This window comes from Penicillium malachiteum, assembly GCF_028827825.1.
Source record: "Penicillium malachiteum strain IBT 17515 chromosome Unknown utg000005l:1.0-9002435.0:1.0-325561.0, whole genome shotgun sequence".
In the NCBI taxonomy this organism is placed as follows: Eukaryota; Fungi; Ascomycota; class Eurotiomycetes; order Eurotiales; family Aspergillaceae; genus Penicillium; species Penicillium malachiteum.
The window spans coordinates 157,479-180,811 of record NW_026643098.1 but is presented as its reverse complement, the minus strand read 5'-3'; the positions used below and the strand labels follow the sequence as shown (position 1 = coordinate 180,811).

Sequence of the window (23,333 nt, the reverse complement as noted above, 5' to 3'; positions counted from 1 at the left end):
AACCCTGTGAACCTAAGCAATCAGAATGCGCGCCATTCCGAACTCAAGTGCTGTCAAGAGTAATTTTGTTGATGTTTTTGTTTTTTTCCCTTAGGATCGTCCGCGATTATTGATTCGGGATGCGTTACTGGAGCACCGAAGTACCTGCAGCGGCATTTAGTCATGATCGTGGCTGGCTGCGAGTGCGTTTAGTGATTTCTGGTGACTTGATTTATCTCGATTTATGCTCCATGCGACAGAGTACATCGAGCTGAGTTCGAGTCTCCACAGAACAGTGCTTTTATACCAGTTGACATGTATACATGTCAAATACGGTGTACTCCGTACCCAGTACATAGTCCCCAAGTCGTCATTTCGGAACCTTTTCATCGTCTTCATTGCATACACTCTAGACTGATGGTCTGTACTGATGTTCTGGGCCCATCGACACGGCAAGTCCGCTGTAACTTGAAGTAATCTTGTAATCGCAATATCTCTGGTGGCGGAAAAAGTAGTCCCTTTCCCTTCGTCACACTGCAGCTGCCCCTCTATTTTGGGGAAATCTGTCGGAGCCGAGCGATTTGTGAATGCATTTCAACCACGTAAATATTCCTTTTTAGGGGCCTTTCAGCCCTGGGATTGTATGTGCTGTACTCTGTAGGCCCCGCTGGGGGCATTTTTCAGGGATCGACACTTGGGATTTTCTGGTTCGGTGTTGATCCGAAGATCCCCGGGATGGACTTTCTTTTTTTCTTCTTTTGTAGGGTTTTTGTGGCTTTCAACAAGACTTCATAAGTGATACACAGCTCGGGGGTATGTGTGACATCCCTGACATCCCTTCGATGTATCTCCGTCCTTTTATTGAGATTTGAAGGTTTCTAGTGGAACAGGGGGTGAAGGTGGAGTAGACACGCGATGAGGGAGTAACATGACAGTGAACAGGTGGAGCTCTATGGACTTTTGTGGCGTAGAATTCTGAAACAGGGGGGGGAAATTATTTGCAAGCTACACAATTATTTCTTTTCTTTTTTTTTCTCTAATTTTGGTCTTATAAGTTATGCACATGTTGATTCCCAATTTGAAGCGGATTGGTGCTGGTGAATTGGTCAACTGGTCAACTGATCAGGTGGTGTACACTGTAAGGAGTAAAGAACAGATCACCCATCATATAATTTGAATAGGCACAAAGTACAAAGTACATGAAGCACAATGAACTTGAAAAGAATATTAAGGTCATAACTTCGTATTCATTAACTAGAATCTAGGAACAGTTCTAGGGTCATAAAGTCGCAAATGATGGCTCAGAAAGATGCAGGGACGCTCAAAAAAAACATGATTTAGACCAATAGAAAATAGTCTGGGTACTAATACAGCAGGCCACACCCAGTCAAGGTTTTCCTCGCTTTTTCCCATTTTCCGCTGATAGTGTAATTTTCCCGCTCGGTCTGCTGACTGCGAAGAGTGTGGTATGATTTCGAAATCGCGAAACAAGTTATCCGGGTCACCAGGGACCGAGATGAGCATGAGCATGAGCATGACGAAAGGAAAGGACCGTGCCCGCACAGGCCTTTCTAGGCCGTTCCGTAGCCCTGCGCGTTGCGCATTGTGAAATGAAGGGATTTGGTTTTTAAGAAAACCAAGTGATATTATATCTTCCTTTTTTCGATGTTTGGGTTGGTAATGGACCAGGCAATTGGGGTTCCAAGGTTGTGTTGTGGTGGTTGAATGATTCTCTCCCCGGGTGGAGTCGGCTTTCTCCCGGGAGTAGGCATTGTTTGGATCTCAGCGGCCAAATCCCACTTTCGAGGCACATCGATTACAGTAATATGAGTTCATACCGAATTGAACTGCACTGCTAGGGTTGGAAGCGACATTGAGAGATTGTTGACATCGTGAACACCGAACAATACCGAGGGCCACAGTAGGTGATGGAGATGTGGGATAATTGACCCCGGTGGGTGGAGAGATAGAAAGAGGAGAACTCATAGTTGCAAGTTTCAGGGTTGTAGAAGAAACTTGGAATCTTGGAAGTGGATATAGGTTGATAGAAGCACTTTTAATGTTCAAGTTGAGTACTCTGTATACTGCGTAGAGGTTGCTCAGGTGTTGTGTGTAAAGATGATCATTTGGTTCGGGGAAATGGGTGGCGAACAAAGGGGGTTTTATGGGTTAAATGGAGTCTGCCTACCACTCCATAAATGAACACTTGAGGGAAATAAAACCACAATTTTTGGTCTAATAATTAAACATTTTCCCAAAAGAAAAAGAGCCCCTCGGACCCCATGCCATTGCTAGTGCGAACGATAGTGTGATTCATTTGGGCCCCAGTAGCTTAATCACCTTGAAATACAACCCCAATTTCCCACTAACCAAGCTATATGAAATAGTTGAAGAAGTATAAATCCCACAGGTTTTTTTTAAAGATAATTTATCAATCAAGTTTGAAATTTGAATTCTTGTAGTGTACGACATAGTCCTGGAATGTTTAAGCCACCTTGTCGTCACACTCCATCTGCACCTAAGTACCCCGTTGGCGTCACCGATATGGAGTTCATTCACACCTTGTGGGACTCTCCACCAAAAATAAACAATTCGGAATAATATCTTTTGTGCAAATCACTAGTACGTATTCTTTTTTTTTTCTGATATTTTTTTCCGATACGAAACTCCTTCCCCCCGATCGAATCCATCGAGGTCTATGTTTGATCGTCCGCCCCCAAGCCTTATCCCAGGGGCTATGTGATCCCCTGGCCCCGAAGCTGAGGGGCTGAAACGAATATTTGAAGTGAGCTCATACAAAGTGGCTTTGTCTAATTCGGATTTCAGTGGAAAGACTCCACGTCTTTTTCTTCCCGTGTCAATAAGCGATTGTTTCGTTCTTCCCCATCGTCCCCATCGTCTCCATTGGGGATCCGCTGCAAGATGGTGTCATAGCCAGTCGTGAGATGCATGCGGCCTAACGGGGGGCCAAGAGACAACACCTTGTCTCCATATCGAACAAATGAGAAGTGAAGGAGGGGGGCAGCTAGACTGGAATGAGTCGTGCCGCCGTGGGAGAAGGGTGATCCTCTCCACTTTCGGGATTCCACCATCCCTCAATAACCATTTTGACGTGTTGTTAATATGACGATGCGAGAAGAAATGCCGAGCAGTCGACGTCATTTTTTCATCAGTGGCATTTACATATTCCTTGAAGTTGTAAAGTCTGTAATGTACAAGAAGGATCGTCTCTATATTGGTGACTATTTCAGGTTGTTGGGTAGATTTGTCGCACATGTGGAGGGGTGATTGTCCTAGTCCCATAGCTCAGTGGGACCATGGTTCAGATTAATCGATTAATCGGATTTGTAGATTAGGCGATCAGTATTCATTTTTGGACGGAGAAGTCCGTATGTTCAGCATTATTTTATCCAATTTGGGGGTTTTTTGCGAAGGTCAGGGATTCAAGGGCTGAAACGATGGACCCGCGCTTATATCCGCTAAAGTACAGTCAGCGGAATAAGCATAATCAATGGATCTGAATAAAAACCTTTCTTAAAATATCACGAGTTTGATTGAGAGTACCGAGTACATTAGTACGGAGTACATACTCTAGAGTAAGTACGAAGTAGAGGATGCGGTGATAATGTAGTTATACGAGGTGATCCCGTATTCAGGCGTTAAGGCCACCGAAATCCAGAACTATCAGAGCCAAATATGGACACCGTATAGGGGCTGAGTTGGACTATATAGATTGTGTCAATATTGAAATAGTCAAACACTCAGATTTGAATTACATATACAAATTATTTGAAATAAAATTATGAATTACAAACTATTCAACACAATTGCATAGAATTCATGTATACTGCCGATAAGTCATGGTGGAGCCTCGGAACATCCTGTCAACAAAAGTAGACAAAGCCACTTCGCACTACATACTACACTGTAGCAGGTCACGAATGTGGCTGGGCAAGTGAATCCTTAATCATGCCCATTCCTACCCGTTCTGTCTCACTGCGTGAGCCCAGGAAGGTCGGTCTCCATGATCCTCTGTGGCTCGGGCATTCCGATGGCTAATCCACTCCAGACCTCCAATATTGCGCGCCCCACGCCTACAGGATCTAAGGCGCCGGTTCGCCCGACCACTGCGTCAACCACTTCTTCGGCCGACAGCGCTTCGCTGAGTGACTATGCCAGCAATCGTGGTCGCACTCTACTGCCTCAACGCACCAATCTCAGTCGGGATGATGTGAGTGAAGGACAGACGCGACTTCCACCCCCCGAGACCAAGCAGTCGCGAGAGGAGACATCGCCTCAACGACGACAAAGGATCGGTCTAGATGGAAAGAGCCATGGCATCCCATCCTCCAGGCCTGCTACCACGGCCACGGCCACAGCCGCGACAAGGACAACGACGACCACTGGTGCCGCTGTGCCTACCCGTCGCCAAAGTCTCTTGCGCCCTGCAACATTGAACCTCTCGTCGACTCGCAGCAATGTCTCAGCGCCGTCAAAGACGACAACCCCAAGTGTCACGCCGCCATCCCCGCGTAAACCTTCGATGCGTCCACCCATGCAGTCCTCTGCGCCGAGACCTCCTTCCCCAAAGAAGAGCGATATGCCCCCTCCACGTTCCACTCGCTCGGCCTCCTTAAGACAACCGCTCAACACAGCAAATGGGTCAACACCTGCAGCACGAGGCCATACCCGACACCGGAGCCAGATGACGCCGTCGAGTGCAAAACCTACTCAATCAGAATCGGCTCAAAAACCGCGGCCGGGCTTTTCAACCTATCAGCAACACTACTCCCCCAAGAAACCGATCGCCAAACCTCCCACGCCTACTCCCGCGGAAACACCTTCCTCAAACGGCTCCTTGATCTCTACATCCTGGCCAGATATTGCTGCATTGCAGACCGAACTACTTCAACTTAGTCTGTTTCATTCTAATTCACTGGAGAGACACTCTGAATGGAAATCTGAGTCTGAGGCGCAACTACGCAAGAAATACGATGGCGTTTCAGGGCAATATCGATCTTTGATGGGAGATGAGCAGATGCATCAGCATCAACTCAATGTACAGGCCCTGGACTACTGGGCGCAGAATTGTCGTGAACATCATGGCCCGCATGGGTTCCCGGAACAAATACAGATCTTATCACAGGTCTTGCAAGAGGTCACTGACTTGACTGGGATAAATGGAAGATATACCCAAGAGGTCGCAGTATTCGAGGACTGGATTGACCAAGCGGAGAGTATCCGAAATAACCGTGAGAGATCTCGAATTCTCGATGGTACAGGTTTCATCGATCCCTTGAGTGAAGATTGGAAAGAGCAAGTCCAACATTTACATGCTAAATTGGAGTTATGCTCCAGACAACTGCAGACACTAGATATATTAGGATTTGGGGAGGTTGAACGACTTGAACAATCGGCTCTTACTCGTGTTGCTCAGAGCTTAATGGAATCAATTAAACTCATGTTACAAGAGATTCGTGCTATGCGCAGTCTTGAGTCTGATATTGTTTCTGCGGAGAGAGAGACTGTTAGTCAATTGGCAACTCAATTGGCTAGTTTTCCGCCCGACAGACCTGCAGTGCGAGTTGGTATCTGGAGTGTGTGATTGTACCCTGGACTGAGGTATACTGTGTGCTTGTATTCAGCCGCATCATGAAAGCGACGTTCTAGATCTTCTAGTTTGAAATGATATGTCTCATTAAGATAGTAATATCCACATTTGCACGTACCTAAATTTAGTATGAGCTCAATTTGTTGCCTGGTGCATTGACGTTCAGGCACTATTTCATTTTTAGATTTTAGGTTGCATGATTACTCCAAGTACGTTACAGCTGAACGGCCCCAAAACTCCCAAGGTCCGAGTCTGGGGCCAGCTTGAGCCTTGACATCCGGAGCACTTGAGGTTTCATACAAAAGCAAATTCATCTCAGTGCACATGTGGAAACTTGAATCCGAGGTCGCCATTTTACTGGCCTGATAAAAGTGCTAATCTTTTCTGATATCAGATAATTGAAATGAGCCACACAAGCGCAAAGCGCGCCATTGCCAGTAGTAGTAACCCGTGGCTGGTTTCCACTCCACTACCAGTGGCACACATAGTGGCACTCCAAGCTCCAATTATATCGCGGGCTATTGGTATCTATTGCGCCATGCTAATCTTGGAAAACACGCACAGATTTAGCGGCTCGCACTAAGCAAGAACTCCGAACTAGTATCTCAAGCACATTGGTCTGTCAGATCGGCGATGAGGGGTTTTTGTTAGAAACAAATTGGACTCCACATTGGTATAAAGTACAAGGTACACAGTACCTACGCAGGCCAATCAAGTTCATTCCGTTCAATTCCATCCACGCAGCTGCATGCGTATACACTTGCTTCAAGAGGATGAATCTCCGTTTTAACATTTCAAACCTTTGGAAGGCTGGAGATACTTGAACTTATCAGCTGCGTCGGCTGCTCCATGGCTTGAACTTTCAATGCCGCTACTTGAAGTCCTCGGTAGTAATCTACTCAAGGGATTTGACGATTTTCGTCAATATTAGGATTATATATTATTATTAGTCTTTAGTTAGACGAAAAGGGCAACAATAGTGACTCCATCCGTATAGAACAGATAAGTTGACCTCTAAAGAAGAGACAGCCGAAAGCGCTAGAGCGATAGAACGTTCAACAAAGAGCAGCTTGAGGTTTCTTTAAGATGACCGACGTGGCGAAGCAAGATCGGGTTGGGAATGGCGAAATGAGAGATGCGCCATTGGAGCGATAAGGGCTGGAGGCTGAAGGAGCCGCAATTTCAAGGTTTGGAATCACGTTTCGAATGCGTGGTACAGAAAGGAGCAAATGAAGTGGCATAGCTAGATATTCTAGCGGTTTTTCTCTATTATTTTTTCGTAGATTCGAGTCCAAGGTTTGACTTTGAGTGGGAGTTGTTCCATTCGTTCTCATTCCTATCGGCTCATGTCGAGGTGCGGATATATCGTCATTCAAGTTGTTAGATATTTCAAGTTTCCAGTAAGAGACCGTTCGATTGGAACAGAACAAAGAGTATGAACTTGAAGCTTGCAAGGTGAAATATGTTCAAGTTGAAGACACTGATCGCTGATTATTTGCATGACTTGAGCACCATGACTGTTTGAAAATACTTTATCTGGTAGAATGCACGTTCACCGCGCCATTTTCGGTTCTCAAATGCCTCGTCCGCTCCAAGTCATTTGGAGGAGCTTCAGTTTCATTCAGTAATCTTTCAAAAGAGCGATGTAGGTCTGAAATTCGTAGGAGTGGACTTCTGCTACGTTTCTGGGAGGATGGTTGGATGGTCGGTTGGATGGTCGGTTGTGGGATCTGATCCACACTGGGATCATTGGTATTATCGACATGGATCGTTGTTTGGGCATTTTTAATCCAAATCTCACGATCATATTTCCTTTTCGAAAGGAGTCTTGATGAAACTTCGATAATTTTGGAGGGGTAAGATGCGTTTCTGGGAGTAGCATTAATACGACTCAAATTCAAGGTGGAGGTGCTCACTGGTGAACCTGGCCTGCATAGATCATGACATTTAATATAAGAAGCATCGTCGACTTCATTCTCTCCAAGTTGACCTTCAGCGTCTCCAACTCCGTGCCACGGAATGCGGTAGTAATCATGTATGCTGTACGGCGCAGTCGACTTTGTTCGGCTTCTCGTTCTTGCCTCTCGACTCAAAAACTAATTTGCTTTCTTCGATGACTTTTTCGACTGTTTCAAAGGCGCTCTTTGATGCGGTTTTCAAATCCTTATCTTGTTCCAGGATCTTGGCGAGCTCCTTCAAAATAGTACATATGAGAGTCACTTCGCTGGAGAGGCCCTTCATAGACTCATTCGCAGCTTTGGCCGCGCGATAAAAAGAGGAAAGTTTGCGTGATGCTGTTGTCCCAAGTTCAACAATCTCGAGGATAGTGGCAACAGTTGCGAGTACCTCCATAGTGCACTACGGGTATTCAATAGAGTTGATCTTTGCTTGGCGAGGGTCGATCAGAACTTGAAACTTGGCAAGCATACTCCTGGGGACGAAACTTTGGAGTCTAATGTACTGATTGGTTCCCAGCAAGGAAAGGAGTATCCCACAAATTTCAAGTTAGTACCGAGACGGGACGTTGGACAAGATTTCATCTGGGCAGGGGATGGGAGGCCCAAGGCAGTGCATGCATGCGTGAGGTACGAGGCACTAGCAGGGCAAACGTATGCTTATGACTCATGAGAGACAAGAAAGGTACTTGCCACACTCTGGGAAAAGCGGAAAACATGCCTTGAGTTGAGGCTGTTCCCAGGCGTTATAGAGATTAAACTCACCTTGGTGTGCAGCGTTTGCAGTGTGCACTTCGGGAGTATAATGACTCGAAACTGATCTATTTAAAACTGGCCTCTTATGGACCGCATATGTACTAACCGGGGTAGATATATAGTAAGATACCTGGGTAGCTACCAGGTGGACAAGCCAGGGTGAGCACTATGGCTGACGACTATAATTAGACCTCAATTAAGAAATGAAAGAGAGAGATATGTATGTTGATTGAAGTGGAAATCGTAGTATCTTGATAAGATAAGAGATGTTCTGCCTCAAGGCATAATTGATATATTAGATAAGCAGGTCTGGACCCGGATGAGTCAGCAACGTCATTCCCCTTTGGATGGACAAAAGTGCCGACTCTTAACCGGTTCTCTGTTCACTTGACGTGTGATTACCCTCTCTAATTTCCATATGAGCTTCTCCGCTGATAACTTCCAATTTATATCCCGGACTTTTACCCAGTTCACTGTTTTACCTTGCTCCCAGCTATTGCTATAGCTTGTAACCACTCACCCCTCGGCTAACCCCGTTACCTGACGTCATCTACAATCCCTCGTCGCATTGACGCATTGACCAAAAAAAAGTAGTGAAAAGACGACAAGAGTCCACCCACTACGCGATTCTACCGCGGTTATCTTATCTCATAATGATCTCCAGTCGCCCCTTGTGAAACTTCCATCTTCGGCAATCGCACTGATCAGCCGCCATGAGAGACTTACTTTATGACCGCCTCTGGCGCCGGGAATGCGGGGAGCTGTCTGCGCGTGCCGGGCTCCGGGACATCTATGGCTCTAAAGAGTGGGTCAACGATCTTGACATAGTGAATGAGCTTGGTGGACATACAGGTTGCGTAAATGCCCTCAGGTATGATCATTATACGCGTGCGGATGCCATTTCCATGCCCTCAGTCTGGCTGGCAGGCCCGCCGATCTTCCCCTCATTGATGCGTTGTCACCATCACGCTAACCGCCTCGCAGTTGGTCTCGTTCAGGACGTCTTCTGGCCTCAGGCTCAGATGATCAACATTTGAATATCTACTCTTATCAACCTGAATCCTCCGATGCTCCATTCGCGCTGCACACCACCGTCCATACGGGTCACAAAGCCAACATTTTCTCCGTCAAGTTTATGCCCCACTCGAACGACGGGACCCTGGTTACATGCGCAGGCGATTCGCAAGTGCGTGTCTTCGATATCGAATATGCTGGCAGAAATGCGAATTCCGCATCTACTTCGGCATTTGCGGCTTCAGCGCGGAGTCGCCGGTTTAATAGTTTCTTTGACGGAGCCCGGTACCTGAGTGAGGGTAATACAAATGCTCGCGTCTATCGAAGTCATGCCGACCGCGTGAAACGCATCGTCACCGAATCATCTCCTTACCTATTCCTGACATGTTCTGAGGATGGTGAAGTTCGACAATGGGACTTACGCCAACCATCTTCCGCATACCCTGCGCCCAATGGGGGACAGGGCTTCATGGCGTACAGGCCTGGCCTGGTACATGATGACTCGAATGTTCCGCCACCGCTGATATCCTACAAGAGATACAGCCTAGACTTAAACTCCATTTCTTGCTCTCCTTCTCAACCACACTATATCGCACTTGGTGGTGCGCACGTGCATTGCTTTTTACACGATCGGCGTATGCTTGGTCGTGACATGACATCTGAGAGAGGAACGCCCAGTGGGTCAACACCCCGCGCGGGAAGTGTCGATGATGAACTCATGGGAAAGGCAACTCGTTGTGTTCGACGTTTTGCACCTTGTGGAAAGAGTCGCATGCGAGATCTCGATGACGGGCATATCACTGCGTGTAAAATCAGCGATGCAAACCCAGATGAGATGGTAGTAAGCTGGTCCGGAGACCACATTTACAGTTTCGATCTTGTTCACAGCGCGGATGCACGGAACATTTCATCCGAGGAGAGGAGCTCTATCTCAAAGACTGGCAAGAAAATCTCCAAAAATGGAACGCGCGACCGAAAGCGAAAGCGGCCAAAACCTATGTCCATGTCCTCTCAAGAAAGTGGCGATCGTCATCGATCTCGACGTCGATCTAATGACCCAGATAGATTCAGAGTCCAGTTTGAGAATGGAGAGACATCGGATATTCCTATCCCGGGATTGGACGAGGAAGGTGAACTGCCTGAAGATTTCCTCGAGCGAGCCAGATACTCGGTGTTGAATGAAGCACAGCGGCTTAGCAGAGATATTGCAAAAGCACTGGTTCAAATGCGACAGGCTTTATTTACACTGGAGGAATCCGTTCGAGACGCAGCGGAAGAAGCAGAGCAAAATGATCTTACCCCTTACGCGGAGTCATTCGCGACCGCATTGACCCTCGCTTCCACAATGCTGCCGAAGATGGACTCTGTCATTCGAGACTGGAGGTATCCGATGAACCCATCTAATGAAACTGTTCAATTTCAGCAAACGCTTCGCCGTAATCGGCAGGCGTCCTGGAGATTCATACAAGCTGCAGGCACTCTGTCACGCATCTTGATGAACTTATCAAATAACGTAGAGGGAGACGACCCAGCCACATATTCGGATTTCCAGAGTATCACATCTGCACCAAGCGAGGATGGATCAATCGAGCGAGAGGCCCAGTTTGGCTATGATTTTCTCAAGGCTATCCTACTATGGCTGCAGGGCGGCCGACAGGCCCTTCTGGCCGGATTCAAGAGCGGATCAGAGCCCCGAAGACAAAATGGTCGCTTTCCTATCTCAGAAGATGCAGATGAGGATGCAATTGATGGAATTCTGATTCCTTACCTTCATGGCCTAGCAGAGGAAACTCCTATCGTCAATGTGGACGCTTCACCCTACGAGCATGACAGTACTCGCATTCTATTCCAGACTCAATACGCAGCCGTGACCGCTTTCAGCAATGCCGTCAAGTTGCCATTGGAAGATCTTGGAACTACAGCGGCTCTGATTGATAAGCGTCGCGTTTCTAACCCTTCGTCCCAGGTTCGATCTTTGGATCGAGCCTCTGCCTTCAGATTTTGGATTTTGCGAGTCGGCAGAGGCATTTTGATGACTGCTGGAACAGGCGTTAACTATGCATTTGTCAATCGTGCCTTTGGTGGACTCCAGCCTGAAATCGATGAAGATGGCGACCTAGAGCTGGAGAGATATCTCGAAGAGTCTCAACGGGACATTGATCCCGATGAGCCAGATGAGCAGATCCGGGCGATCAACCTAGTGAGAAGTCGCCTCCCAAGACACAAGCGCGAGAATAAAATAAACGGCGACAATGAGACGTCCTCCGCAACCCGCGAGGATACTAATATCAGTGAGTCCGGTGTGCCCTCGGAAACTGGCGATGAAAGCGACGAGGTCACCGGTGAACAGGAGGAATCCAGTGGCAGCGATGACGAGGATGAAGATGATTCTAGTGATTCAGATGGCTGGGATTTTGACATGGATGATGATGATGGTGGTGATAGCGAAGAGTCAGATGTCGGAATCCCTGTTACACTGCAACGTGGAGGGAGCAAGCATCGCCGAGGAGACGTTGAGATTGACGCACCTTTCTCGCCTCATACAAGAACTTATCGTGGACATTGCAACATCAAAACCGTGAAGGATGTGAATTTCTTCGGTCTCAATGATGAGTATGTGGTAAGTGGCAGTGATTCGGGACATTTATTCATCTGGGAACGAAAAACTGCAAATCTGGTGAATATTTTAGAGGGCGACAGCGAGGTGGTCAACGTGATCCAAGGTGAGTCTTTTTCTTTTGCTATTTATGGCTTCACGATCATCAGCTCAATATGTAATACAGGTCATCCATACGAGCCTACGATGGCTGTTTCTGGTATCGACAATACCATCAAAATCTTCAGTCCAGACCAGAACGCCCAAGAGCTAGCCAGACAAGGGGTTAACATTTTAGACCCTGATAATGCAGCAAACAGCCTGGGTTCTGCAGGGCGCGCCGTAGGTGGACTTCAGAGTCGGAAACGAATCCAGGACAGTTACCGCATCATGTCCCAGAATGATGTCGACCGCCGTGGCGGCATGAGTGAGGCGTACATCACAGTAAGTGGGATCCTGGGAATCGTACGAAGATACCCATACAGCAGATACTAATATCTGCACATAGAGGGAGTATGCTCGCTCGTCTTGCAGCCACACTCCGAGGTCGACAGGGCCTTGCAGGAGGTGCAGCAGTTGAGGGCCTCGGAGCCACGGGGGATGATGAGCGCGCTACTATTGTCCTCGATGACAATTGCTCGGTACGTAACTGCATTTTGTAGGCTGGCCTATCTGATGAAAGCTGACTTGTCTATGAAAAGGTGATGTGATCTTGATCTTATTTTCTTTCTGAATGACCTGCGACAGTTTCATTATGTTCTTGCTATCGTTAATAATGGCCAGAATGATTGGGGGATTGCATCCAGGCGCGAGGGTCTTTTTTTCAGTGGGTTTCATCAACAGAGATTAGGTCTAAGAATGACATTATCATGAAGAGAATATTAAATTGCGCCTTGAACTGACTGCGTCCAGGTACTAGTATGTGTCTATCTAGACATTAATATTTATGGATGTAGTGATGAGTGCTACCAGTATGTGGCTCAACATCCCAAGGGTTTGTACTAGTAGTAATAAGTAGCAATGAGTGATATTGAATCAATTCTACAAAACGTCAAGTCCTTTTCTTTCATCTTTATCCTGGAGTCGATCTCTATAGTACTCGATCTCTATAGTACTCCTCAGGACATAGTGACAATGAAATAGGGCTACCCCGCCGATCCACCTAAGCCGGTCAATGCCCCACATTGTAAATGGAAATTCTCAAGATTTCAGAACTTGAATGTTAGAATCATCTTGAACCAATTCACCTCTCCAATATGGCGTCTCAATTATTGCAGTCGCGATCGGATAAAACCAATCAACTTTATCAAGATCCACACAATCCTCATCTTTACCTCGAACGAGCTCGCCTCCATGAACAACTTGGCTTCCCCGATCTCGCCGCCGCAGACGCTTACCGTGCGCTCTCTCTACTCGAGTCCGTAGTAGACCCCGATGGATGCGAATTTCATGCCAAACGAAAGGTCGAGACCGGAGAAAATACATTCACTCAATCCGTCGATCAGACCGAGAATGAAGCTGAAGACGACGAGGATGAGGACGAGGACGAGGACGAAGATGAAGATGACGGAACTACTCCAGTAACTCTGGAAGAATATAATACCCTTATCGGAGCAGTCTATGCTATTCTCGTGCGCGGTCTTGTAGACTGTGGCTGCTATCGCGATGCATATGAATTTGGTGTTCGTGGTCTCGCACTCCTGCGTGAGCTATCCGCAGACAACGTCGACACACCCGCCTCAACCATGTTGCAGACACAAATGGATATCGTCAAGAATATCTACATCTCTCGTACTTCTAAGACCGGCGTGGAGCTGCAAGATATCGATTCCGCGGTTCTCCCCGCGCAGGGCTACGCTCGTCGTGTCCTCTATCCCTGGAATGAACATGAACCGGATCGCCGCGCACCGGAGGAACTTGAATTCCTCAATAAACGACTAGCTGAAATTGCACCAAAGTGTGAGGTTCGTGCGGTCGCTTTACCCGCTCTTCATGCCTCAACGGGAGAAGATACTGGTGAAGTCTCTGTGCAATTGGGTCTTTTCGCGAAAGAGGATATCGCTCCGAGTGAAATCATCCTCCGCGAGTCTTCTCTTCTTACTGCTACCAATCGTCTTCATGATGACCTCTGCGATGCTTGTAATGCTCCCTTACCTGACCTCTCGGCTGAGGATCCTCCTGTTGCCTGTGAAGGTGACTGCGCGGATACCGTCTTCTGTAGTCAGGCGTGCCATGATACTGCGCAAGAGGTTTACCATGATGCGGTCTGTGGATTGGAAGATGGGTTAGAATCTATTGGTAAGGATATTCCTGATCCTAAGGATAAGGCGGATTATCTTTACTTGCTTCTTCTGGGTCGTGCGTTGGCGATGTCTGCGACTCAGGATGTGCATGCGTTGGAGTTACCCGAGGTCAAGTATATCTGGGGAGATTTCCATGACTTTGATATTGAGAGTCTTACGGACTCTGAGTCAGACAAGGATGTCAAGTCTCTGCCTTTCTCGTTCCAGTTGAATATCTTGCAACCTATGCGCTTTCTCGAGGAAATGGAGATCGATCCTTATGTTTCGCTTCCGCGCTATGATACTTGGGTTTTGAATACTCTCTACGCGAAGTTCCGTGGTACTGCGTCTGGTCGTCTATCTACTTGGGATGGAGGTCCAGAGCTTTGTGCTGTGCATCCTCTTTGGTGTCTTGCCAATCATTCTTGCGATCCTAATGTGCGTTGGGAATGGGGTGGTGAGATTACCTTCAGTGCACGAGGCGACGAGGAGACGGCTGTTTGGTCGAGGACGAAGCCGAATGGAGCTATCGAAATGAAGGATCTCAAGCCTGGAGGTATTGCGAAGGATGCGGAAATCTTGAATCATTACTGTGATATTGGATTGCCGGTCAAGGAGCGTAGGGAATGGGCGAGTGGTGCTTTGGGTGGGATGTGCCGATGTGATCGATGTGCATGGGAGGCGTTGGAGGTGGATTGATTAGTTTGGTCTACGAGATGGATGAAAAGTTGAAGTATATATAGTAGATGGCAGGAGTTAAGGAGAACTGTGTCATTTAGATACCCATTAGACATGATTGGATTGATGGCCATATCCATGGATGCATGACGGATCTTGGCACTGGGTGGATTTTGTTAAAAAAGACCAGTGAGGATATAGAAAAAAAAGGAGAAATGAACAGATAAAGTACACCATTTGGAAATCATTCCCATTCCTAGCACGAAACCCGACTTCATAAAGAGATCCCTTGCAATTTACTACAAGCATAGCATACCATCGGGAGAAAGTTATGGTTGCTCGACGTCAAAGAAAAGAATAAGAAAAGACGATATGACATATCACTTGGCTTGATAGATTAACCACGACGAGGGGGAGTCCGTGAGTAAGATCTCCCTCGCGAGACATCTCGTTTTCTTGGGGGAGTTCGAGATGGCGAACGGGAATAAGACTTTTCGCGTCGACGGGGAGGAGATGCAGACACAGACGGAAGCTTGTCATTCTTCGGTGCTGCTCCACGGCGAGGTGGGGTCACCGAACGAGAGACTGATCGCGAATAGCTGCGTCGTCGGCGTGGAGGTGTAACAGACCGAGACACTGATCGGCGAGCCCGGTATGGGCTACGGCTTGAAGTACGAGAGCCAGAACGAGCCTTAGTACGGCGGGGTGGTGTGCGAGATGCAGAACGCGAGCGCGAGCGATCCGACGGCGAGCGGGATCGGCTGTAAGAAGCATCGCGGCGGCTGCGACGAGGTGGGGACCGAGATCGCGAGGGGGTGTAGCTCCGGCCGCGCGAAGATGGTGTGATGGAACGAGAGTAGGACCGACCACGGCCCCTTGAAGGAGATCGGGAGTATGAGCGGGAGCGAGAGCGTGAAGGAGAACGCGAGGATCGAGGGGTGCATGTGGAGCACGATGCTGGGTGAGATCGAAGGGATGGAGAACGGGATGGAGATCTTGCAGCAGGCAATGCTGGCAGAGTAGGCTTGGGCATATTCTTGAGATGCTCACGCATATCCTCCGTCAAAACACCCATACCAATACTGGTGAAGTAGTTGATAGAGAAACGAGTGTGACGGGGGTTCTCTGTAGGGAACAAGCCCTCAAAGCTTGGTCGCAGAATCTCGTCTCTGAAGCGAGACTGCAATGTAGGTAGACCCATATGTTCACCCAGATCTTGGAATAAGATCTTAACAAAGATACGGCTGCTGGAAGTCGTCTCCTCTTCGTTCATATGGACCACTGACAGAACATGCCAACCAATGGCGTCGTTGCTGATCATATGTCCGAAGAAGCGTGCAATGTTGCGTAGACGGTTGGTCTCGTATCTGTGGATAGTATCGTAGTATTTGGCAAATGCAGCTTCGAAAAGATCAGACCACAGGCGATTGATCTTAGCAAATCTCTCTCCGATCAATCCGTAGAATTTCGAAAATGTGCGTTCTTGGGAGCAACACTCAATGATCATCGAGGGCAGTTCGGGCTCCAATCCTGCAGGGAGGTTGATCTTCATCAACTTGTGACAACATTCTTCGAAATCAATACTTGACATGATCGTCAGGTAGATAGTTCGGCGCAGGTTGACCAAGTCCGTATTGCTCTGGTCCTTGATATCCATCTTTTGTTCCTCTCCATCAGACTCCTCGTCGGAGCTTTCGTCCTCATCTCCGTCCTCGTCCTCCTCATCGCTATCCTCACCAAGAATCTCCGCCTTAAGTTTCTTGTACGCGTCTTCATGCTGTTCCCATTCCGAGTCGAATTTAAAAATGTTGAGTGTGTCTTTGGTCTCAAGTTCATCGTCCAAGCCAACACGGTGCGTAATCTGGTCCTCGTCTTCCACAAGGTCAAGCTCTTCCTTGACAGCGGGATTATCTTTGTAACGGTCCTTGCGGACTTGGAAGAGCACCTCAATCATGTACTGCACTCGCTTGTCGATATCCGCTTCGTGGAGGATGTTACGGAATTGGTCGAACACTGCGTGGGCGATCGGGGGGTTCATTTCCTCTAGATGCTGGCCGACTTCTCGGGTGAGTCCTACTGCAATTTCCACACTGTCATCGGTAGGCTTGTGAAGGAGCAGCAGCAAGATTTGAGCCGCAAGCATCTCGTGGGCCACCTGGGTATTGCACAGATGCGCGATAAAGGTCGTCGATGAAATACAGACTGCCTTGTCATTTCGCTTGAATGCTTTGCGGAATTGGGTGATCAGTCGAGACAGCAGCAGATCTCCGACTTGGGGCAGCTTGGTGTTGACAATGGCGGTCATCGCTGCATAAATGGGGGTAAAGGGTAAACTAGCGGCCTGCGCCTTCATGATCGAGCGACAGAACAAGCCCCGACCGCGAACCAAGTTTTCTCCGAAAAGCTCAGGAACAATGAACTTGATGTTAGATACATTGATCTTATTGATCAGACCATTGATGGACTTTTTCAATGCCTCCCAAGCCATCCGCTGATATTCTTTGCTGGTCTTATCTGTGATCTGAGCCTGCAGGGCGCGCAGTCGTGCTGGGGGAATATAAGTTCCACCAGATCGCATGTTCAAGAGTTTTTCATATTCTGCCTTCGCCGACGCCTGCTTTTCTTCCTCGGTCATTGGCTTGCGGGCAGCTTCTTGCCGTTCATGTTCGCGTACACGCTCCGCGAGCTGGCGCTCGCGATCGATCGCACGAGCTGAGTCAGGGCGTGGAACATCAGCATCATTTCTGGATGAGTCTCCTGGAGGCGAGCGACGACGATTCGGGGAGGGCGATCTCGATGGAGGGGACCGCTTTCGTGAAGCTGCACCTGGTGATAGGACACCTGGGGGAGGAGTAGGCACTCGCACCGCTGACTGGAGGATATCACCGTCTTCCATGGTGGGAGGCCGAAAAGAATCCGAATATAAATTCGGATTAAAGAGGCCGGGAGATACCTCAGGGAGAAGTGTGGGGGAGGATAAAGTGGAAGGGAAGGTGTAGCTTATTGAAGTACTTTTAGTCCATAGCAATTCCCGATTCCAGCAGAAAAGTTGAGGTCACGTGCACATTGGCCAAGTCGCGCCCCATGTTAATACGTGGAGCTTCAGAACATTATAACAATATCCAGGGTGACCACTCTCTTTCCCTCCCCCCGGATTTCCTTGCTTTTAAGCGACCACTCCTTTGATAACAATGGTATGGAGATCACTTTGGAATTGTTATTTTCATTGCGATGCATCTTATTAACCTATGAAACTATAGCTGGGCCAACTCGTGGGTTCCGCCATGCTCTTGGCTGCTACTGCAATCTTTCTCTACTATACTGCCTGGACCCTGTTGATGGTATACACTTCTCTCTCTCTCTCTCTCTCCTATTGGGTTCAATTCAGTTTCTCTTGCTAACTTCTCTGGTATAGCCCTTTGTGGACCCAGGCCACCCACTCCATGACCTCTTCCCTCCCCGTGTTTGGGCCATCCGTATCCCCGTTATTCTTGCCCTGCTTGGCTCGGCTGTGGTGGGCACATTCATAAGCATTGTTATGATCAACAGCAACAAAAAGAAGGCAGCCAAGGCCAAGGCTGCTGCGAAGAAGAAGACTTGATCGCAATACGCAATACACAATCAGGGGGATCTCCATCTACCTCGGTCTGCCCCACATGGGCCTGTATCATCATCTTACCACCAGGTGTCAGTTCTGTCTTTGTCTTATCTAATAGAACCAAATCAAAACAATTCTTTTTTTCTTTCATTCCTGCGCCTATGACTCTTAGTTACTTGGGCATCCTCACTGCTTGTTTGTGTTTATGTGTCCTCAGTCTATAACCCTGGGCAGATATAAGCTGATATTACATGCACAGCGCAGGGACCCTGGAAGAAACGTGGGGAGAGGCGTGATACTATTGGCATATGGATGCGCGATCGGGGCCCAGAACGGAATATCGGTAACCGCGAATGATCAGTGATCAGCGTATGTTCATGCTGCTTTTCAAAGTTTAGATCGCGTCACTGTTTGGCCCCGTGACTCTTATTCTCCACCAGTATTATGATTCCTTCTCCTTGAATTCTTTTTGTTTCAGTGTCTTATAATAGGTCTAGCAGAATGTGGGACAAGAACTATTGTCCCATACTATTTCCAAGTAAAACACCGGTTATGATCAGTATGATGGATCATATGCATTCCATGGTACGAAAGTGGCCAAGCTTAGATAAGGCTGCAGTCAAATACCTAAACACGATAGGCAGATTCCAGAAAAAAAAGAAATGAATGAAAGAAGTAAAACCTTGGGAAAAGATGACCATGGCGGGGACCCTAACAGTGTAATAGTGGTAATAATGTAATACCTGTATCCTCCACTGTAATGAGGGGATGACGGGGTCATGGGTGAGTAGTCACTTCCCCGGGGAATGACGGCCATTCTGACTCAGGTACCGCATTTGCCGATTTTCCCCCTCCTCTTATCACTGATACTCCAACTCTCAATCATACACATCTTTCCAAGTTTAACAATATCACTTTCGAACTGGTTTCTTTCTCTAATTTCAATAAGCACTGACTGGATTTAAATATCCAGTGAGTGCTGTGTTACCTTTCTATCTCTATCTACCCCCTATCGCTCTTATCAAAGCTTCCCCGCGTATCCAGGAGCGACCTCCGCTCTAGATACGCCCCGTTTACGCAACAACCTCAACTTCACCACATTCCCCTATACTTATCTTCAAATCACTACAATATGTGAGTCTAACTACCTCAAACTACATAACTTCACCCCTATGGAACTATTTCCCAACAAAAACGAAGGCCTAGGAACTAATCTGACTGGTGGCACCTAGACCTGAACCCCTCCTTTTGTACTGCCCAAGCCTTCTTCTTCACTGTTCGATCTGCAGCAGACTGCTCACCCTGCCCGTTCTCAGACCTACTGAAAGGTCTTGGGAGCGGCTTCCCCTGTGCTTAAAATCTTCAGTGCCTTCTCAGGCACCCCTCTTGTTTTATGCCCCCGGCCGCACCTGACGATTTGATCCGCCAGCATAGTCGGTCGCTTGAAGACGATCCACCCTTCGGTACTGATCAAACCCGCATTATTTCGGAGCATGAGTCAAGTGGAAAGAGTAAGAAGAAGAAGAATAGTAAGAAGGCCAAGGCGGCCAAGGTTGTAGCAGAAAGCCCTCCAGATGATGTGGACAATACGTATGAAATATCCCGCGTTCCCCTTTAAAGTCCCTCTCAAATGGTTATGAAATTCAGTACTAACTAATGACTTCCAGGATTCAACCACTAGAGCCTAAATTGGTGGAGCCATCGTCCTGTCCAGAGCCTACTCTGGGTCATCATGTTCCGCCCCCCGTTACTTCGCCCGTTCTGGACGCACTTGGGGCAATTGAAGGCAACGACGAACACGATTTCACATGTCGCACTGATACGTGGGCTAAATCGGTGCCTTATGGGAAAAGTCCCCCCCACAGATTTGATAGATGGCGATCTTCCTCATGATTCGCCTCTGAACTTTCCCACTATTCAAGCACGGGGTGGCTTTAGTCAACCTTCTTCTGCATCTCCGCCAACCCAGATTCGTCCTTTCAGCTACAGTAGTGGCTACCGAAGCAATATGAACTCAAGACAGCAGTCTATTGACCGACGGAAGAGTCACTCATATGGAAGTCCCATGAGTAACATGGCACCTTTGCCCCATCTCCCCCAGGCGCACTTCTATGGAGCCCCGGAGATTGACCTTCCAGCTGCCCATCCTCGCTCTACTACAGATGGCACATATTCATTCTGTGCATTTGATACTCTGCCGAATCCGTCCAAGGCATCACGGGGTGCTTTGAATGTTCTGGTGATAGGAACAGACGGAAGTGTGGAAGTTCAGGCGATTGAGGATCATGGCACTCGTTTAGTTGGTCAGATCACCGGCCTTAATGGACGTGTTCTGGAAGCCAAGATTTTGCCTGGTCACGTTGGCATGGAGTCACCTGTCTCACCTCAGCCTCACGTGGTGGTGATTGTTCATGGGCCATTGGTACCGAATGACGACGAGGAGCACCCGGTCTCCTCTGCGGGCTCGGAGATCAATGAGGTACCTCCATCTATGACTCGTGGTCGCTCAAGTGATCGACGCCCTGGCAGGGAGGAAAAGTTCTACCAAACCCGCGTGGAAGTATATTCTCTTCGGTCAGGGACTCATGCTGCAACTCTATTTACCAGCAAAGCGATCCCCTGTCTTGAGAATATTCCTGGGCTTCCATCTTTTGCACCAGCACCGGTCGGTAGCCTAAAGTTACTGGTTAGTGGAAACCATGTTGTCGTGGCCTCCGGGGTCAGTGGCGAGGTCTACGTTTATCGCCAGACTTCTTCCGTGACATATCAATGTCTTGGAAAGGTTTGGACGAATGTACAGGCTGGCGAAAAACGACGATATTCTACCTCGTCTAACTCAACTGACCCAGATGGGTCTCACAACGAGCTACCCCGCACTACCTTGGCCGAGCGTCCAATATTGGCTTTGCAGGGAAGATGGCTCGCAGTGGTCCCTCCATCTGCCTCACAAAGAGTATCGATTCAGGGGCTGGTCCCTTCCGGTTTGATGCACAGTAGGGCTCAAGGCTATGAGGCCCGGAACCCGCCTACCATCCCGTCGGTGAACTGTGGGACAGATGTGGGAGATGGGGAAAGCCTTTTCGATAAAGTCGCGCGAGGTGTCACGCAAGAATTAGTTAAAGGCGCTCGCTGGATGGGCGACCAGGGAATGCAAGCGTGGAATTCGTATTGGAACAACCAACAGTCTACTGGCACTCCTCCTCAGCGGCCAACCCGGGGCACTGATTCTCCCATCTCGGGATATAGCCTTTTCCCGCCAACTCATGCTCAGGACACTCAATCTACCTCATCCCCCGAACCTGACACCGTCTCTATCATCGATCTTAAGCGGTTTGACGATGGCATGGATCCAAAGACCGCATCTCTTCACCCTCTGTCAACCTTCCAAGTGCCCAACGGCTGCAGCTTTCTCTCAATTTCTCCAAATGGGTTAATGCTCTTCACTGCCAGTAAGAAGGGCGACGTTCAATATGTTTGGGATCTCATGCAACTCAAGAATTGTCGAGCCATGGCTTTCATGACTGATAATCTGGCTGATCAAAACTCCAGTGTGCGGCAGATTGCAAGATATGCTCGTTTGACTACGTCTAGTATTGTCGATGTGATCTGGACTGCGCCCGTGGGTGACCGGCTTGCTGTTATTACACGCAAGGGCACCATCCATGTCTTTGACCTACCTCGAAGTGCATTTCAATGGCCACCTTTCCGTCGTGTACGCTCTTCTGCCAAGAAGTCGCCCACGATTGACCCGACTAATGATGATATCGCAGGGCAGCCGAGTGGGGGCAACCCTCTGTCGGCGGCTATCAAGCTAGTTGGAGGCAGGACGCAGCCATTCTTTTCAGCTGTGCGAGGCCGCGTTCCATCCACTAGTAGCACTTCATTTCCCAACATTAGTTCCTTTGCCCTGCCTACAGCTGCTACCATTAAAGGTGGAAAGGTTGTTGCAACGGGACTTGGAAAGTCCATGGGTGCTGCGGCTACTGGAACTGTTCATACCTTGCGACATGCGGGAGAGAACCGGTTACATCTGATGGGACTGGCGAGAGATCCAGCATCTCATCGTGTAGTTTGGATCTGCAACAAGGGTTCGATCTACTTGGGAGTGGTCGATGAGGGAGACTTCAAATTGTACCGCCTTAAGCGTGGTGCAACTAGCCATAAGCACCGGCAAATCCACACCGTGTTTGGCGGGAAAGAGAAGCAATACAAGTTACCCGCCATTTTGCACAATCCATGCGGACCGGCACCGCTTATGCCATACGACCCAGAACTTGTAGTCCAGGGGGCTTTATTATTACCATCCGCCAGTGCACATCCATCTAATATGAGTCGACCTCTCTGTCAGCCTCTCTCTCAAGCTGAGATTGAGACAAATACTCCTTACCAGCCCTTCCATACTGACCAGCGAGTTGGTTTGCATGTTTATTCCTCCCAGGGAGGTAAACATGATCTGAGTTTAGCAGCTCCGAGTGGTCAGTGGGTTTTCGGAGGTGAAATTCCGACCACCAAAGTGCATGTGCGGTCCTACAGTAATACAAGTGAAGACGCGACAGATGATCAAGACGATGCTGGAGCCATTCACGGCCATTCAATCGGTGCTGGTGGAGACATGGAGAACCTGATTAGTCTGGCCAACAGTACTGGTCACATTGAAGAGGTTGTTATCACCACCCGACGCAAGAAGAAGTCATCGGCGCCTCTTAAGGCCGATGATGGCTTCTTTGAGGATGATTGTGAAGTCCTAGACTTTGCTCGAGATCGGGTTTGATCCATCTCCATTCCTTTCCATGAATTCTTTTTTACTTACTATATCTTTACTCCGTCTACTTGACTTTTTTTCCTTTTCTGTGATCTAGAATTT

General features: G+C 48.2%; 7 protein-coding genes across 7 annotated transcripts; 5 read left to right on the top strand and 2 right to left on the bottom strand.

Annotated features, from left to right (window-relative positions):
* Positions 1-3,948: 3,948 nt before the first annotated feature.
* N7483_009975 (uncharacterized protein) lies at positions 3,949-5,584 on the top strand (the record flags this gene model as incomplete). Its single annotated transcript, XM_057093402.1, has 2 exons — positions 3,949-3,993; positions 4,049-5,584. 2 exons carry the CDS (start codon positions 3,949-3,951, stop codon positions 5,582-5,584), a joined length of 1,581 nt encoding a protein of 526 aa, XP_056942698.1.
* A 2,037-nt stretch (positions 5,585-7,621) lies between these two features.
* Positions 7,622-7,942, bottom strand: N7483_009974 (uncharacterized protein; the record flags this gene model as incomplete). The annotated part of the gene is made up of 1 exon (XM_057093401.1): positions 7,622-7,942. The coding sequence occupies one exon, from the start codon at positions 7,940-7,942 to the stop codon at positions 7,622-7,624; it is 321 nt and encodes a 106-aa protein (XP_056942697.1).
* A 1,072-nt stretch (positions 7,943-9,014) lies between these two features.
* N7483_009973 (WD repeat-containing protein) lies at positions 9,015-12,552 on the top strand (the record flags this gene model as incomplete). Its single annotated transcript, XM_057093400.1, has 4 exons — positions 9,015-9,172; positions 9,286-12,038; positions 12,099-12,376; positions 12,466-12,552. Coding segments are annotated over 4 exons (3,276 nt in total), but the record flags the coding sequence as incomplete, so codon positions are not given.
* Positions 12,553-13,167: 615 nt separating this feature from the next.
* On the top strand, positions 13,168-14,892 carry N7483_009972 (putative MYND domain protein; the record flags this gene model as incomplete). Its single annotated transcript, XM_057093399.1, has 1 exon — positions 13,168-14,892. The coding sequence occupies one exon, from the start codon at positions 13,168-13,170 to the stop codon at positions 14,890-14,892; it is 1,725 nt and encodes a 574-aa protein (XP_056942695.1).
* Positions 14,893-15,268: 376 nt separating this feature from the next.
* On the bottom strand, positions 15,269-17,767 carry N7483_009971 (MIF4G-domain-containing protein; the record flags this gene model as incomplete). Its single annotated transcript, XM_057093398.1, has 1 exon — positions 15,269-17,767. One exon carries the CDS (start codon positions 17,765-17,767, stop codon positions 15,269-15,271), a length of 2,499 nt encoding a protein of 832 aa, XP_056942694.1.
* A 295-nt stretch (positions 17,768-18,062) lies between these two features.
* On the top strand, positions 18,063-18,472 carry N7483_009970 (dolichol phosphate-mannose biosynthesis regulatory protein; the record flags this gene model as incomplete). Its single annotated transcript, XM_057093397.1, has 3 exons — positions 18,063-18,065; positions 18,132-18,212; positions 18,287-18,472. The coding sequence occupies 3 exons, from the start codon at positions 18,063-18,065 to the stop codon at positions 18,470-18,472; spliced, it is 270 nt and encodes an 89-aa protein (XP_056942693.1).
* Positions 18,473-19,862: 1,390 nt separating this feature from the next.
* On the top strand, positions 19,863-23,240 carry N7483_009969 (uncharacterized protein; the record flags this gene model as incomplete). The annotated part of the gene is made up of 3 exons (XM_057093396.1): positions 19,863-20,059; positions 20,137-20,321; positions 20,344-23,240. The coding sequence occupies 3 exons, from the start codon at positions 19,863-19,865 to the stop codon at positions 23,238-23,240; spliced, it is 3,279 nt and encodes a 1,092-aa protein (XP_056942692.1).
* Positions 23,241-23,333: the final 93 nt, after the last annotated feature.